The 16,743-nt window shown below is 38.1% G+C and overlaps 1 protein-coding gene across 2 annotated transcripts; it reads right to left on the reverse strand.

Annotated features, from left to right (window-relative positions):
• Positions 1 to 4,088: 4,088 nt before the first annotated feature.
• On the reverse strand, positions 4,089 to 9,801 carry tnni4a (troponin I4a). Of its 2 annotated transcripts, XM_079868442.1 has the most exons (7): positions 9,640 to 9,801; positions 7,651 to 7,754; positions 7,010 to 7,057; positions 5,769 to 5,900; positions 5,535 to 5,624; positions 4,801 to 4,971; positions 4,089 to 4,560 (listed from the first exon to the last, which is right to left on the reverse strand). In XM_079868442.1, the coding sequence occupies exons 2-7, from the start codon at positions 7,684 to 7,686 to the stop codon at positions 4,474 to 4,476; spliced, it is 564 nt and encodes a 187-aa protein (XP_079724568.1). In that variant the 5' UTR covers positions 7,687 to 7,754; positions 9,640 to 9,801; the 3' UTR covers positions 4,089 to 4,473. The 2 variants fall into 2 exon arrangements, 1 of the variants encoding a protein (XP_079724568.1); XR_013820815.1 differs by lacking the exons at positions 4,089 to 4,560; positions 4,801 to 4,971; positions 5,535 to 5,624 and having other exon boundaries at positions 5,817 to 5,900; positions 7,719 to 7,754; positions 9,640 to 9,740.
• Between the last annotated feature and the right edge of the window lie 6,942 nt (positions 9,802 to 16,743).

Here is a 16,743-nt window from a genome sequence, read left to right on the forward strand (position 1 = left end):
TGAGTTTCTGAAGCTCCTCCCTTTATTCGCTCCATCAGACCTCCGCCTTCACGAGTCATGTGCAGTCGCAGTCCCAAACTCATCTCTGCTAACATAACCTTCATTAGAAGAGTAAACGAACACTATTCTTATCAAATCATTATTTCATGTCAATTCAAAAAGTATATAAGAGTTTTCTTGCTCAAAGTAAACATATTCATTATTTATGACTGCAGCTTTAATTGGAAAACAGCAATTTGACTGCAACCTTTGACCAAACATAACTTTGCGTCGCCCTGAACAGGTTTATTTTGGTTACTGTTCATGATCCCGCTTATTAAATGAATAGGGCTACTCACCAAATTAATAAATACGTGGTCATCATGACATATATTGATCTGAGTTGAAATTATTTACCTGAATCTTATCTTAACGCTTCCGCGAAGAAAAATAGTCCATTACACTGTACAAAACAATCGGATATAGCAACAAGAAGAACAGTCCAAGAATATACATTGGAGTTATACATTTGTCACTTTGATATATATAATTACTGAGTGAATGAATGACTCGATGACTCACTCACCGCCTACTGGCGGTTTTAATTTAATATTTAAAAGCATTACTTCGTTTTTACCATCATTGCAACTTTTTTTTTTTATTTAAAGCATTATTTATTTTATAAAGGTATTTGTAAATGTAAAAATGCACTGAAAAATCGATTTAAGGGGGCAAATATTGTCCCTTACTGAAAAAGGTGTGACTGAAGAGTGGGGATACAGAAGGATGTTAAAAGCCTCATGGGGTACAACTCTAAAAAGTTTGAGAACCACTGGGACTGGTTTAAGGAATAGAACAAAATAAACATACACATCAAAGCACAATACACATACCAAGGGCAGAAAGTAGGCCTACTATTCAGAGGTCACTTACAAACAAAGAGGGATTCAAACAAAGAGCATATCAATAACAATGTAGAATTTACAGAATGTGAGCTGAAGAGTAATATTCAGGTAAAAAAAATGTGTTTTTGAAGGAGAGAAGGGTGGATGCTTGACTGATGTCTTGAGGAAGAGCATTCCACAACCTCGGAGCCACTACGCTAAAAGACTCCCATGGTTACCAGACTATTGAAACCGACTGAATATGACACAGCCCCACCTAAGATATTTTTCACCAGCCGCCACTGTATATATACATACTCAAACATGAGGATATTTATTATTGATAAACTCAATAAATAAATAGAGAACCGAATTATAGCCCTGATGTGGATTTTGTCTCTATACTGAGATATAAGGGTGTTTTGCTCAAAAATGTGTGTGTAAGTGTATTGTGTGAGAATATTAGACCTGTTAGAGTATTAGACCTGAGGTCGATGTCAGTGTGTGTGTGTGTGTGTGTGTGTGTGTGTGTGTGTGTGTGTGTGTCTTGGCAACATTAAAAAGAATGGCTGAAAATTGAATTCTTGATCTCTGGAAAATAAATCAAGTAAACACCATTGAAGGAAAACAAGGATTCATTTGTTCTACATGTATGACTCTGGTGAAACAGAAGTGCTCAAGTGCTTTACCTTTAAGTGCGAGCAAAATATCTCCTAGTATTTTCCCACGAACTGGAAACCGAGAGCAGTCAAATGTCGATCGTTTTGCCTGTAATTTGGTTAAACAGGAGAAGTCTCCAGATTTGTTGGTCTTTTGATCTGAGGGCTTTGCCTGAACTATATATTGCCTGAGGATCTCAGATGTTTACTTTTATAATGTGCTTTGGTTTATAACATCTGGGAATGGCCTCAGATAACCTCGGATATTAAATATGAGTTCCTGAAAATATTAGCCGCTTGCCTTAACTTGCTCTGTGCTCTTAAGAGAGGGAATATCTCAAGATTGTCTCTCTCTATGGGAGTACATGAACTTATTTTGCAGGCCGTCTGAAGCATTGAGAGTTTAACATCACAGAAAATTGTAAGTGAACCCCAGGGTGCCCGTATCAAAAACCATCTCTGATGGCCTTATGATTGTGGGTGCCGAGGATTTAAACTGCAACCAAGCACACACAGATTCAAATGGACTATGGAATTAATGAACAGTACAAGGTGATTTTAATATACAAGAAGCATATGAAGCATCTCTGTTATCCACTTGAGTACATTCAGTGAACTGAAGACGTTTCAGAACAATCTGATAATTCTCCTTGATCTCAACTTCTCTCACATTGATCCTAAACCTTCCTGGCATTAATAAGTGCGGCAGGATACAATGAACCTTTGGAAGTCATTTTTAAGGGAGGAAGAACAACGTGTGTCTAACATTGCCAAAGAGACGGCATCTGTATCCAATCTAAACCAAATCCATCTGCTAATCATAAAAATGAGAAACCTGCATTAATAGGATAGTAAAAAAGATACTGCATACTTTAAGATTATGCACTAAGGTTTCAAAATAACTTTGATCCACTTGAAAAAGCATTTGGATGGCATTTTTTCTTTTTTATGTGTTTGGACGAACGGAAAACTTGCAGTACTTGCTACACAACGTATATTATGCACATATTTTTGAAATAAATATTTTAAGTTAAAATTTAAATGAATTTATGAGAGAAAGTGTATACCCTTTTAATTATATATTTTTTCCAAAACATAAATCTGCATGCATAATAACTAATTAAGTTTTACTTTATTATAATGTCCCATTAGTTTATATTATAAATGCATTAACTAACAATGAGCAATACATTTGCAACAGTATTTATTCATCTTTGTTAACATTAATTAATAAAAATACATCTTTTTAATTTTTATAATGTAGCCTATTAGTAAATGTTGAAATGAACATTAACCAAGATGAATAAATTCTTTAGAAGTATTTTAATCGTTAGCTCATGTTAACTAATATAGTTAACTAATGTTAGGGATAGGGAAGACTGGTTGAAACTCTCTTCACATCCTGATAGCAATCAATAATAGAAGTGGTCTAAATGTAAAAAAAATGTAGGCCTACATATATATATCTTCTGTGGAAGTCTAAGGACCAAAAAATGTTTGTCCAATCATTGCATTCGGTCCGAATTCAATTCACGCCATGTCGTAATTACCTTAATTAAGATATCCCAGCCCGTGACGTTCTACCTGGAGCCGTTCATGTCCTCAGACCCGGAATTATGCTTTTTAATGACAACACAGTCAATGCCTAAATGAATCTGCAGCAGTCTAAGTTGTTTATGTTCATTATTATTGTAATGTTACAGTATGTGCTTTGAGACATGAGGTAACTTAATGCTTTTGCTGTGCAAACTTTGCTGTACGTATTCATGTGTTTTGGGGAAGGCGTGGCTTTGAGACGCTCTGAAGGGATCTTATGCTTTCAAAGCTAACTTGCTATTGTTAGTCACTCCGAAGTCTCTACCTTTAACAAATGGAACCTTGTTGTAAAGTGTTATGACTAATTTAAAGAATTATTAGTTTTAGGTAAAGTATAGCCACAGTTATATCATGTCAACTGTTCACATCCACATTTAGCCTAAGAAAACATTTATCCCAAAACCTATTGATTCAGTGGTTTAGTTGCACTGAATTGACAGATTTCGTTCTTTTGGTGATTTAAACAGTCTGTTTTGACCTAAAGCGTTTTGCTGTGCTGAACTGGTTGTGCTGACTCAGGTCTTGATGACTGATGTTATATCTGCCAGTTTGCCATCTGTCTGGTAATAGAGGATACAGTGCCTCCCAAATTTCTTCCCTTGACCTCCCTGTACTTCCTTTTCTAAACAATACTAAACCTGTCCACAGACACAATGTCCTATTCCAGATGTAAACCAGATGATGCATATCTTCTCCTTTGTCTTTCACTGATATTCTAGTTGTGACGATCACACAGTTTATTTAAGGCTTCACTTGAGGCCTGCTGTGAGGTTTGTGTGCCTTTGTCTCCCCCTGGTGTTGACAGAATGTCAGTTCAGTTTACTGTAATATAAATGCAGAGTGCCATCTGTAGGTCAACCGCTAAAACTGCTTCTAACTGTGTATTTAACATGCAGTTCCTGTGGCATTGACATTAAAGCGTGTTTTAATCAAATGTTTGATCTTTTAATGAAGGACTCCAACTTCCTAATTCACTCAATAAGCTTTTATTAAAAATTAAACAATTTTCTGTTTGTAAACTACAAACAGGCCATAAAATAATCATGCTCTTCACCCGAGGGTAAACAGTAGCCTCATTGGTTTCAATCAACACTAAATACGAAGCAAATATTTACACAGTTGATATGATATGATATGAATATGAGGTTGTTCTATTATCGAACCCCTCTCTACGGGCTGTGCTCACACGTTTTAATCGCAGCAAATCGCAATTTAATATCGTGTGCAAGCCACAGCTGGCTGACAAAATAAATGAATAATTTACCATAAAATAATGTTCAAGGTGATTAAAATTCAAACAAACAACATGAGCTTTGCATCAAGATGCCCCTTTATCATTTGCGACCTCTTTTCGGCTATTGTCCGGAGTTGAAAAGCTTCTTTCTGCCCTCCATGCCTGACATGGCCTCCACGTTTTTCCTCCAGTCCGTGACCTCCTCCTTCTGATGGAGAGAAAATGCTTCAGTGAGACAGACAGAAAATCAGAGATGAGAGCAACTCAAATGGTTGCACAGGCACGGCGGACCGTGGCAACACGCGTCAGACAGACAGACGAGACGGGGCGGTTGAAATGCCAACATTTCATCACCACTAGGCCTTTAAAGAAATAACCCGTCTCTTTAGACACAGCACATCTGAGCAAATGAGCTGAAGTATGTTATAACACTGAGCTGGAGTGTTACCTTTTCTTCTTCCTTTTTAACTGTTTTGAGGTTTGCTTTGAAGTCAGATTTCGTGACTCTGGAGTCCGTCAGCGCTCCCAGCTTGGCGTCTGCCGACACCTTCACCCTTTTTAGGTTCGGCCGCTTCATTTTTCCCTTCAGTTCATAGATCTTCTGGGTTAATGAGAGAATCTGGTAACAAACAAATGCATCAGGTTTTTGTTAATAAATCTGTAAAGTGGTTGTATCAGCGAAATATCCTAAATATTTTACAAAATATTTTAGATTTTCTAAAGAATATACACCGTCCCTTTGCAGTCAATAATTTTATCCCTTAAAACTCATCTTTGATAATCAAAACGACATATTTAAACGTTTTGTTTTTTTTCCTGTGAAAAATCATTTCTTCATGCTTTAATATAGCTTGAATATAACTCTACACCCTTGCTTAATTTAGTATACAATTAATATGCAAATTAGTCCCCGCCTCCACTCACTCACACCAGCTCGGACTACCTGATGATCCACTCGGTCAACTGTAGTAAATGCTACATAAAGTCAAGGATCATGTGACACTAAGGACTGGAGCAAAGATGAAATAAATGACATTTTAAAATATATTCAAACAGTTTATTTAATCATACAATATTACTGTAATAATCACAATATTACTGTTTTTACTGTATTTTTGATCATATTAATGCAGCCATAAATCATACCGATCCCAAACATATGCACATTCTCCATTCACATACCTCTGCATCATTTCTGGCAACTTTTATATTAAGGTCATATCGCACTTCATCCACAACGTCAATCTTGTGGTGCAAATCTCTACAAAGCTCCTGCAAAGACAGATGATGATACATAAACTCAAATGGCTAATGTAAACACCATGCTTATAATATGTCGAGAGATATTCGGGACACGGTCATCTGGCCGCAGTAAAAGCTCTCAATGTAAATATCTGACATAGTAAAGTTTCGCACCTGCAGTTCTTGGATAGACAGGCCGGAGAGGTTGAGGGGCGGCGCTCTCTCCCTCAGGGTGTTTTCTCTCTCCAAATCTTTCTGCTCTTTTTCTTTCACCAGCAAACTTTCTGCCTTTCTCAGCAGTTTGCTCTGAGGGTCAAGCGAGGAAAAGGTGAGAGAGGTGTCATGCTAGTACAAAATACATAATTCTTCATTTGTGCTGAATTTAAGGCACTACTACAAATTATAGTAGAAAGTGCAGGACGCACGCACACACACACACGTGCACACACACACACACACGCACGCACGCACGCACACACACACACACACACACACACACACACACACACACACACACACACACACACACACACACACACACACACACACACACACACACACACACACACACACACACACACACACTGTATTTAAAAATGCAAAAATCCAATTTATAGTACAGCATTTATAATAAAATTAAATTGGGCCAATCCATTTGTTTCAACAGTATGTGAATAATGTGAATAATGAGTGTGTTAACATGATTTTAGCATAAGATGAGATCTTCATTAATGTAACAATGAAATATTATAAACTGACTGCATTATAATTAGTATTATTATTATATGTATAATTATGATTTAAACAGCTTTACATAATAATGAATGTGCTTTTATAAAAGCCTTACATTGTTTTTTAAATTTTCAAAAAAACTGGCCCCATTCACTTCCATATATAAAATTATATACACACATATAATAAAATAAATAAAACACACACACACACACACACACACACACACACACACACACACACACACACACACACACACAAACATATATACTGTATACTGTACATACTGTACACACACACACACACACACACACACACACACACGCATGCGCGCGCGCGTGTGTGTGTGTGTGTGTGTGTGTGTGTGTACCCCTGGTAAAAGATGGCAATATCTGAAATCCTTGTCCTTGTGGGGACATTTTTCGGTCCCCATGATTAAAATAAGCTTATAAATCATACTAAGTGCCATTTATGCAGAACATTTTCTGTGATTTAGGTTTAGTGTTAGGTTATAGAGTAATACAGTCGGTACTACAGTATAAAAATCATTATATGGAATGTCCCCATAAAACATGGAAACCCAACGTCTGTGTATGTGTGTGTGTTTGTGTGTGTGTGTGTGTGTGTGTGTGTGTGTGTGTGTGTCATCATACTTGAAATGTTCAGCTTTGTTTCTGACCCACCTTTAGCAGAAGTCTGCGTGTTGCAGAGTATTTGGATTTGGTCTTTTTCTGCAAGAACAAGAAGAGTTAAGCCGAGCTCTTTATAGTCTGTGGTCCTGTTAAGACAATCCTGTGAGTGGGTCTAATCTACACACACTGTGATGCATGAATTAACTGTCTGACCTGATTACTGTCTGAACTGCCAAACTGAGGGCTCACTGGTACAGTATAGATTTAAGCAGACCAGAGCAAACCTACAGTGCAGATTAGTTTTTAACATGCTGTTCAGTGTCCTTACAGATTCACGGAGCGACTAAAAACCATTTAGAGCTGGATTGGGATCATTGATTCCAACATCCACTAGACTTTAATATATAGAGACACCACCCCGTGCACTGCTACTTTCAACTGGTAATCATCATGGAAACTAAAAAGAGAAACAATCAGGAACAAAACGAGACTTAAAACCCTCATAACAAATGTGTTGGTAATTCACTTACCGGTCTGTGAAGATATCATTGCATGTAAACAAACAAAAAAACAAAAACACAAATATTATATAATGGTATATAAAGTTTTATTAAAGAGCAACTAGATTCATGCATTTTACATAAAAATGTGTTGGCCGCTTGCAAAGAAAATGTTAACTTACAGTTCATTACCTGGTGTAAATAAGCAGTTTTGGATGAGTATGACATTGACAGGGTCAATAGCCTAATAAAGATAACACTCACCCCTCAGACATGTCTGAAATACACTATGTGACCTGAAAGAGAGCCAAAATAATTGTGGTCACCATCCAGCACTTCACCATTCATATCTAAACACGTCAGGCATCACTAGTCAAATGCCAAACAACTGTCGTGGATTATGAGTGACGCCAGAGTCAAGGGTTGCTCCTAAAAAAAGCATGTTTAAATGCATTAAATCTTTGACATCGAAAGCTACAGATCCACTAAAGCAATTCCAATATGCAGACAGTTACCGGACATTGGGTTTCGCTTTAATACCGGTCATCACTGTGACACAAACACGGAAGAACCGTGACCTTCACTCCACCAATATAACAAACCATCTCTCTGTGCACATCAGCGATTTTCTCAGCATCTTCAAAGATACATTCATTACATCTTGTGGTTCAAAGAGATCGGGGTCGTGACATTTTGGCCACTTGGAGAAACAGTGACCTTGACTGTCTCATTGACCGCTGCGCAGCGGGCAGGATGACTCTGAGCAGGGGTTAATGGGGTTCCTCTGGGAAAATGGTGTTGAGGGATGAAATTTAGAGGCGGAATGGGTGTGAAGCGCAGACAAAACACTCTTGAGTGTGAATTCAATGCTGTGATGGGAGATATTGATGACACAGTGTCTGAAAACTGTCATTTAGTGAAAATAAATCTGGTGCAACTTCACACACTCACAAGAGGGATCCAGCAACAGTTTATTGTGTATTAAAGAGAAAACTGATATAACCTGAGGGGGAATAATGTCACATATTAGTTGTAAATGACAAACGCTCAACAGCTTGTTGGCATCTACTCTGTTTTGGCTTTGGTCCTGCTAATGTTAATGTCCTTGAATGGCTTGACTTTGGCAAGAGGCAATCGAGTCAATGACCTTCATGTTTGACATTCTTGAGGAACGCTGCCATTCGAACCCTGGTGCACTCCAAACAAGCGGACCGAGACCGATGAAAAGATGGGTCTCATTCCACTTTCAAATGAACTCTGGTGCTCTTTGACTAAAATATGAATGAAACATGGACCAAAGACATGTAAACGAACCAAAACAGGACATGATGTCTCAAGATTCGACCCTGAAAAGGACAGAGTGCTCAAGCATATCTGTTTTTTCCACGTCATAGTCGCGACTTTGCCCTTTACAGTTCAGTACAAGTGTCAGAACCGCATTTCCTCGCAGCAGATCTTTGTTTGTGTGTGTGACAGGGGGATTTCTGCCACTGTTTTGACGTTTTAGAAGCTCTTCACGAGTTCTCAGCTACCATCATATGTACGCACATACAGCGAACGCATTTGGCCCAGCACACAGCATTGTTTTGGATGTTCAACATAAAAGCACTTCTGTTGTTGTTGTAGTTTTGTATCTTTAGGTTTGGTGTTAAAAATGACAGTGTGAAAGATAAGCGAACCAGGACTAAATGTATCACTACAAGTGTGAACACACCCTAGAACTACAATTTGCAGGTCAAAACTAAACTAAAAATCAGTCAAAATATGTTCCTGTGAATTTTTATAAAGACCCCTCATTGTTTATTAGTTTATGATGGTCTATAGTTACATGGGATGATATATAGGCCTGTATCCAATACATTGGCAAAATCAACTGTAACTATATATCAAACGATCAACCAACCAAGTCTACCCAGAATGTCATTCCAGACATGTTTCAGACACCCTGTCATTCATCTCACAATATCCCACACCATTAGACTGCATGCCATTAATCATGCTTAAAAACATGCAAAAATAAATAAAAACTCAAGCAAAGAAAGCGAACCCTTCCATTTGCTTAAATCAAAAGACTCTTCAACCACTCTTTGCTCACTAACTTAAAAGACCTCTGAAGTGGACCTTTGATTTCTATGGCAGACTGTTAGACATGATAAAAAAGCATTGACACAAGGCTCTTACCTTTGAAGAGGAGTCCAGGAGCGTGAACAGAGGAGTGATGTACGAGGGAGACGGCGTAGTGTGGTTTTCAATGATTGATTCATGCCTCACCTCTCACATGTGAATGGCCAACTAAAATAACTCACCACAGCGCCTCCCATCAATGCCACCTTTTGGCACACCATTGTCCTGGAACACAAACACACAATTAACGCTCATTATCTCTCTGAGTCACATGCGTGTGGTTGATCCAGCACAGAAAATGTTATAGGTTTTTATAAAAGACAAATTCCCATGTATTATAATTCATATATTCAGGTGATTAAGATTCCCACGGCCTCCCTAAAGACAACAAAGACTCTGGGTGTCCAATGGTCAGGTGCTGCAGATATAAATGCACATAATTGTTAAATTGAGCATTTTATGGTGCCGTCTGACGCTACAATTCACCAATGCTCGGAGGTCTGAATTTCGAATGAGAGTCCTATTCAGTCGAGCGTGGCATTAATTACAGGTGAATATCACCTCGAGACTGCTGGGAAGAACATGAAAATGGATCATAGCATTTAAGTCATAAAAACAGGGACAGAACATTTATCTCCGGTAGCAAGTTTGAGGCAGGTTGAGAGGGCAACTTTTGGTCTAAAAGCCTGAGATCGATAAATGCATGACCCCATAATGCATTCAAAAAGGTTTTTATGGTTCAGCGACGGACTATATGCCGGGTCGGTTCCGCTCTGGCGTATATTAAGAGCCTCCGAATCCGGGACGTGGGAGACAAAGCTCGGACGGTGGAAGGACACACACCTTTAGTGGAATCTGAAGTATGAAAGAGGCAGCTGTCGACAGGCACTGAAAGATGGAGTGAACACAACCGTCCCATGACGCATCGCTCATGCGCTCTTGCCTGCGGTGTATTGAATACATGTGCACCGCAGCACGCGCCTCTGATCACGTTTATTTTTAGGAGGGCTGGTTTTCACTCATTGCTATCACACTCTTCAATGTCAACTCTGATAACACGACCCTGGCCTTTAAACTCTCGAGGATAATGCAGGTTAAAGATCTAAGCTTGTGACTGAAAGATTGAGGGTTCAAGCAATGGAAGAACTGTTCTAACAAATTAGAAAAAGAAAATTTGTCAAGATGCTAGAACAGTTTAAACATTAGTTGGAAAGTTATAGGCCTAATATAGATGGTAGACTTTGCTATGAGTTTGCTACAGAATTGCTAGATTTGGACTAATATGACACCAAAAAGTAAGACTGTTTAACCCTAACTGCTGGTAATACTAGTTCTTGAGACACAGTCTTAAAATAATGGCCATATGGATGCAACTGGCCATTATATTAAGACTGTGTCTTAAGAACTAATATTACCAGTTAGTAAGGGTTAATCAGTCTTACTTTTCGATATTAAATTAGGTCAATCTAAAGAAAAATGAATGTAACTGAATGCGACCGGTCCCTGAGTGTGTTTGCTACGGAATTGCTCTCTAGTTATTACTGTTTTCTTGATGGTTGCTTTCACAATCATTTGCTTAATTCTACTGTTTTATATTGAATGGTCTTCTATAAACAAACCTAGAGGAAAACTGTACTATGATTCAGGAAACAGTAATATAGGGGCAGTCATATTTAATAATAATAATAAAAAAATGTATTCAGCAAAGATAGATTAAATTGATCAAAAGTGAAATTGAAGACTTTCACATTGTTATAAATCATTTCGCTCACTTTAGTTTAGGGTCCAGTTCTCACTATTAACTAGCTATTAACTTTGACTTTTGCCTCAATAAACTCATAATTACTGCTTATTAATAGTTGGTAAGGCAGTTTAGGTAAGTTTAGGTATTTGGTAGGATGAAGGGATGTAGAATATGGTAATAATGGCTAATAAACAGCCAATATCCTACAACATGCATGCTAATAAGCAACAGTTAATATAGTGGGAACTGGACCCTAAACTAAAGTTTTTTAAATCAAATAAATGCAGCCTTGGTAAGAATAAAACTTATTTTATAAACATTAAATAATCTTATAAACCACAGCATTTTTAACGGTAGTATAATATATTTTTTAAAAGAGAAAAAATTTGCAACAAATGAGACCACTGTTGACATACATTCAGAGTATAAAGTTGTAAATGAATTCCTCAGATCTCCTCAGATGGTCTTGGAGGGATTGGAGGAAATGATGGAGTTCATATTAAAGTCTTTGGCATTCGACTCCAGACTTTTTCTTGGCAAATGAGTACAGTCTGAAACATTGCTCTTCTGTAACGAAAAAGGTCTCCATTTGCTCTCCATCTCATTGCTGTCAAGGAGATCTCATTTCGGATGTTTCTTTACTATGGGAGTATTTACAAAAAGCTGAGGTCTGTTTAATTTATCAGCTCTTATATGCATTTTCTTGGAAGACAGCAGATCCACAGAGTTCCTATGTTCAATTATGATACGAGAAAACCTCAGCAGTGAACGCATCTGCAGCAGAAATGATATTGTGTTCCAGGAAATGTTATTACGGAGAATTAAAGTGATTTCTTACTCTTGGTTTGTGTAATAATGTCAATACAGGCCCACTGTGGCATCGCCCCCCTCATTATGATAATTTTGTGTGCAGCTTCTTAACCAACAGCATAATAGCCCATCCAAACTATCATCAATGCATGAAATAATTCCCTTTTAAGTGACTCCAAAATAAGGGCCCCATCGCTGCCAAGCAAATTTCACAAATAATGTTCAGCTTGAATGTCCTGGAATTGTTATGGCCCTTTTTTTACCCACCACAAACACATTATCAGACATGAACCTAAAATAATCAGCTGCTCATTCTGGCTACTGCTAATTTGCCTGCTTGATGATGTAAATTAACACCCACGAAACACACACACACATACACACAGACTCTAGGTTCTGAGGCATGTGGTTCCTGTTTTAATTACATTGGATTTGCATAACGATTTCCCATTAAGCGATTCCCCAGTGACCCTACGCAGATAGGGGAAATTGCTCTCAAATGCCCACCCCATTAACAACGAGTCTGACGTCACTCCCTGTCCATCACTGCCGGCGACGCGGAAACCGCTTGCTGAAAACAGGCCTACCGAGAGTGACGGAGTGGCTCATGGGTAATGAAGTCGCTAATCACTTGCAAGTGAGCTGGTTTAGACGCGTGAGTGTTTTCATGCTCGTCGGTACTAGAAGATATTAGTGGTCTCCCAGCATACAGGGGGTCTTGATAAATCCACTTCTAATGCGTGTGCCATTACAAATCACTGCAAAATCCCGAGCAGACTGTAAATCATAGCGAAACAGTTTATTAGCACAGTACCAGTACATTTATTTATTTGAATGCGTTAATGAGAGAGCGATTGCGTGTGTGAACTAGTCCCATCTGTTTGTGCAGCTCTCTTTATTAATAGAGAAGCTGTGGGTTGCAATTTCTTCAAAAGCAGAAAGCAATATATTCTAAAAGGTCTTGTTTTCATTTATTTGTAGGAAGTTTTTGTGACCCATGCTATTTTGTAATCTAATATATATAAGCTTATTATTACAGCAAAATGATATATATATAAGTTAAAGATCACAATTAGCAAAGTACAAGCAATAGCACAAATAAATCAGGCTCCAGGTTTGTAGGTGTTCAGAAATTGAATAATCAAATAACAAATAACATTGCATTGTCTTTATTTAAATACAGACTGATCATTTTACAAGCTTCAAAAGTTATTCAGTCAAGAGAAGTGAGTGATTTTCTCTTTGTCTTTTTTTGTTGGATTGACATTAAAGACAGACAGGAGCTGGTAATGCACGAATCCAATGATACACAGCTGCTTTCTTTCTACACTGTTTATGTTCACGACATAACCGAATGTTTTCGACGACACTCGCCAAGATATTATGTATTTTGACAATATGTTGTATGTATTTGCCAAAGTGATGTTGCTTCAGGGCTTGTGAGTTGTCTGAGATTCGGCTTGTAAGATTAAAATAAAGGAAACTTTGCTGGTGGATTTACAATGTTAAAGTAAACAAGAAATAGAATTTTTTTTTTTTAAATGGAAAATTGCAGTATTTATTATAAATTATTTATCCGTGCACATTATTATTCACTAAAGGTGCATTTATGCCATGTAAGAATTACCGTAATTACGAGATTCTGACTTATAAAAAACGTTCACATACTCATAGAACTCTTAATTGTACAACTTGGTAAACTCTGAATTTTCCGAGAGCTCCGACTTGTACCATGTGACCGATGCAACCCCAGACCACTGCAGATTCATAAAGTGGTGCAGGTATGACATCTGAACTATGCTTTGATGTTTTGTTCTACAAAGTAATCTGCACACACTCACACCCCAAGCTGTCTTATCTTGTAACTTATTAAAAACATCTGTTTACAAAAATTAACATAATAGCTTGAAACTGTGCGTTTGGGTCTGGTTAATTCACGTTTTAGAACAAAACATTAAAGTATAGTCAAGTTATGCTTACCACATGCTTTATTTTACACATAAATTGAAAAACTCCATTATAAAACCCCATAGGAAAATCTTGAAGGAACCAGCAGCGAATTAGATCTCCGAGTTCTATAGACAGCTCTATTTTGGCGTTGATATTGCCGTATAAATGCATAATTACGAGGACGTGAACAGCTGCATCTGGAATGTAATGAGATGTAATTGTGTGCAGCTTAACTTTCCCTCCCTCTTGCAGTGACATCTCTTCTCTTCTCTGATGATGCGTTTACAGGTGCGAGGGCGGGACAACCTGTCAATCACATCAGATCAACCAATAGCAAACCGCAACCATCCAAGGTTCTGAAAAGAAGTGCTACCCAGCGGTCTCATTTAGCTCAGGAGCGCTGCAGAGTACCGGTTAGCGAGATGCACTTTATTGCATTATGCTTGACTGATCAGAGAAAGCTATGTGAGTCGTCGCTGGCGTCGTTCTCTCTGCAGGGTGTTGTGTGAGCTGTTAGCCTGTGGGACACTCGCTCTGTTTTCTGTCTTCACCCCAGCTCTCAGGGGGGAGTCGACTGTTTAACACGGATGAGAGCACCCGTTCCCGGGGCAGAGAGAACATGTTTTTCTTGATAGGAGACAGAAGCGAGGAACTTGTTGCTGTGTTTTGACATGGATTTTTTTTGAAAACTCATATTCATGAGGTGTTTATCTGAACTGGGGCATTTTCAAACAATCTTACGGCGTATCATGAGGAGCATCCGGGGTTGTGTTTCCCCCCCCGTAGAATCAGGAACAGCCTTTATCTGACCTCAAACAACCCCAATGTGATAGGACCAAACAAACATCAAACGCACACATATATACGCACTGGGCCCGGCTATCAAATATTTAGTTTGCACTGCACTTGATCATTATGCTAATGGGATTTGAGCTATTGAGAAAAACATCTGCCCTCAATCCACTGCTCCTGTGGATAGTAGCTTTGAGTAAAATGTGGATCAGATGAAAGAAAATCCACTTTTCCCTTATGATACCTGCAAGTGCACATGAAATTGTTTTCCGCGGCTTTTTATTATCAGTGGGAGTACTAAACCTGAAGTACTGAAAGTTGATTGACAGTAGACTTTAAGGTGACCTGAATTGAGGTGAGAATTTTGACTATGGTAAAGTTAGTCCTGTAATAAAGTATTTTAGGTACTCAAAGATAATTATCAATCGCAACACCCTTATTCCCCTCCAACTAATGTTCGTTTACAGAAAATAAAGTTGCACATTCAAAACTGTGTGAGATCTGACCTGTGGCAACATTTCTGCACATATAACATTGCTTCTTGCATATTTCGCAAAACTTTTAATGTTAAAAGTGCTTTCAGTTGTATCCAAAACAGATGAACGTGAATCTAGAAACATTTTATGACGTTGGTTGTTGTTTGTATCGCAGCAATTCAGAAATAAAATGTTTGGTGAGTGGCGTTAAAAACACGTTCAGTTTTATCAGAAAGAGATGAACTTGAATCTGCCTGCGTTTTATTAAGATGGTTTTTATATGTATCACAGCAGTTCAGAAATGAAGTGTTTGGTGAGTAGCGCTATAAGTAATGCTCTTTCGCACTTGAAACCCAACCCAATACCTTACCAATAATGTTAACAAAAGCAATCGTGAGATCAAAATGCATAGTGTGTCATTTTAGCTTGCTTGTACAAATACAAATGACTCATGGCTCGAGTACTTTAGCACTCTGATCAATGATACAGAAACCATTCAATACAAGTGCTTAGAATTACATAACATTCTAAAACAGTGAAAGTGAACCATCCCTCCTGTGTTCATATTAAAGGGTTGAAGATGTAAAATAAGTCTCTGATGTCCCCAGAGTGTGTATGTGAAATTTTTAGCTCAAAATACCCCATAGATATTTTTATATAGCATGTTAAAATTGTCACTTTTTGAGGGTGAGCAAAAACGCACCGTTTTTGTGTGTGTTCCTTTAAATGCAAATGAGCTGCTGCTCCTGGCACAGGGGTTCAAGCTTCAACAGCTTGCACTCACACAGACATGCATTGAAAATTTCAAAAACTTTCAGCCTTTTATGTTCAAACCAGATTCAGACAATGATAGAGAGACTCAAGAAGAAGTGACAACATGTAGAAGCAACAGGACATTTCTGAATGTTTAGTTGATGAATTTATGTAGCTGATGTGTAGTCATCTTCCAGTCATTGATTAGCCTATTCTGTCATGATAATCTATTAATCATGTTCAGGGGCGGGGTTTATGTAAATGCTAGGGTTGGTGACGTCACTAACCCGGGAGGAATGTCGTGTAGTCTCTACCAGCCGTTTGTTGTGGTCCTTAAAAAGCAATTTCTTTAAAAGCAAATATCTCCCTATGCTTTGAACTTTGAGCATTGTAACTTTGCAGATGTTGTTTATGCTCAAACAGTAGCATTACACACTAACTAAAGTTAAAAAAGTGAAATCATAATCAACCATCCCTTTAAGCTTCCCAAACAATAACCCCTATACTACAGTCCACCACTAGGGGTCAGAGATTGACACATTTGCACAAAAGTGCACTGAGGAGAACAATCTCTATAATAATTCCAACACAATAGTATCTTGTTCCCATTTATCTCAATCTCAAGCCCTTCACTAG

Source organism: Squalius cephalus (assembly GCF_949319135.1).
Source record: "Squalius cephalus genome assembly, chromosome: 4".
Taxonomy (NCBI): domain Eukaryota; kingdom Metazoa; phylum Chordata; class Actinopteri; order Cypriniformes; family Leuciscidae; genus Squalius; species Squalius cephalus.

Coding starts and splice junctions, on each gene's coding strand:
- tnni4a (XM_079868442.1), bottom strand. CDS start 7,686: ATGTCATACTCATCCAAAACTGCTTATTTACACCAG. Junction 7,058..7,650: donor AAACTGCTTATTTACACCAG/GTAATGAACTGT, acceptor TTGTTCTTGCAG/AAAAAGACCAAATCCAAATA. Junction 5,625..5,768: donor TGTCTATCCAAGAACTGCAG/GTGCGAAACTTT, acceptor CTGTCTTTGCAG/GAGCTTTGTAGAGATTTGCA.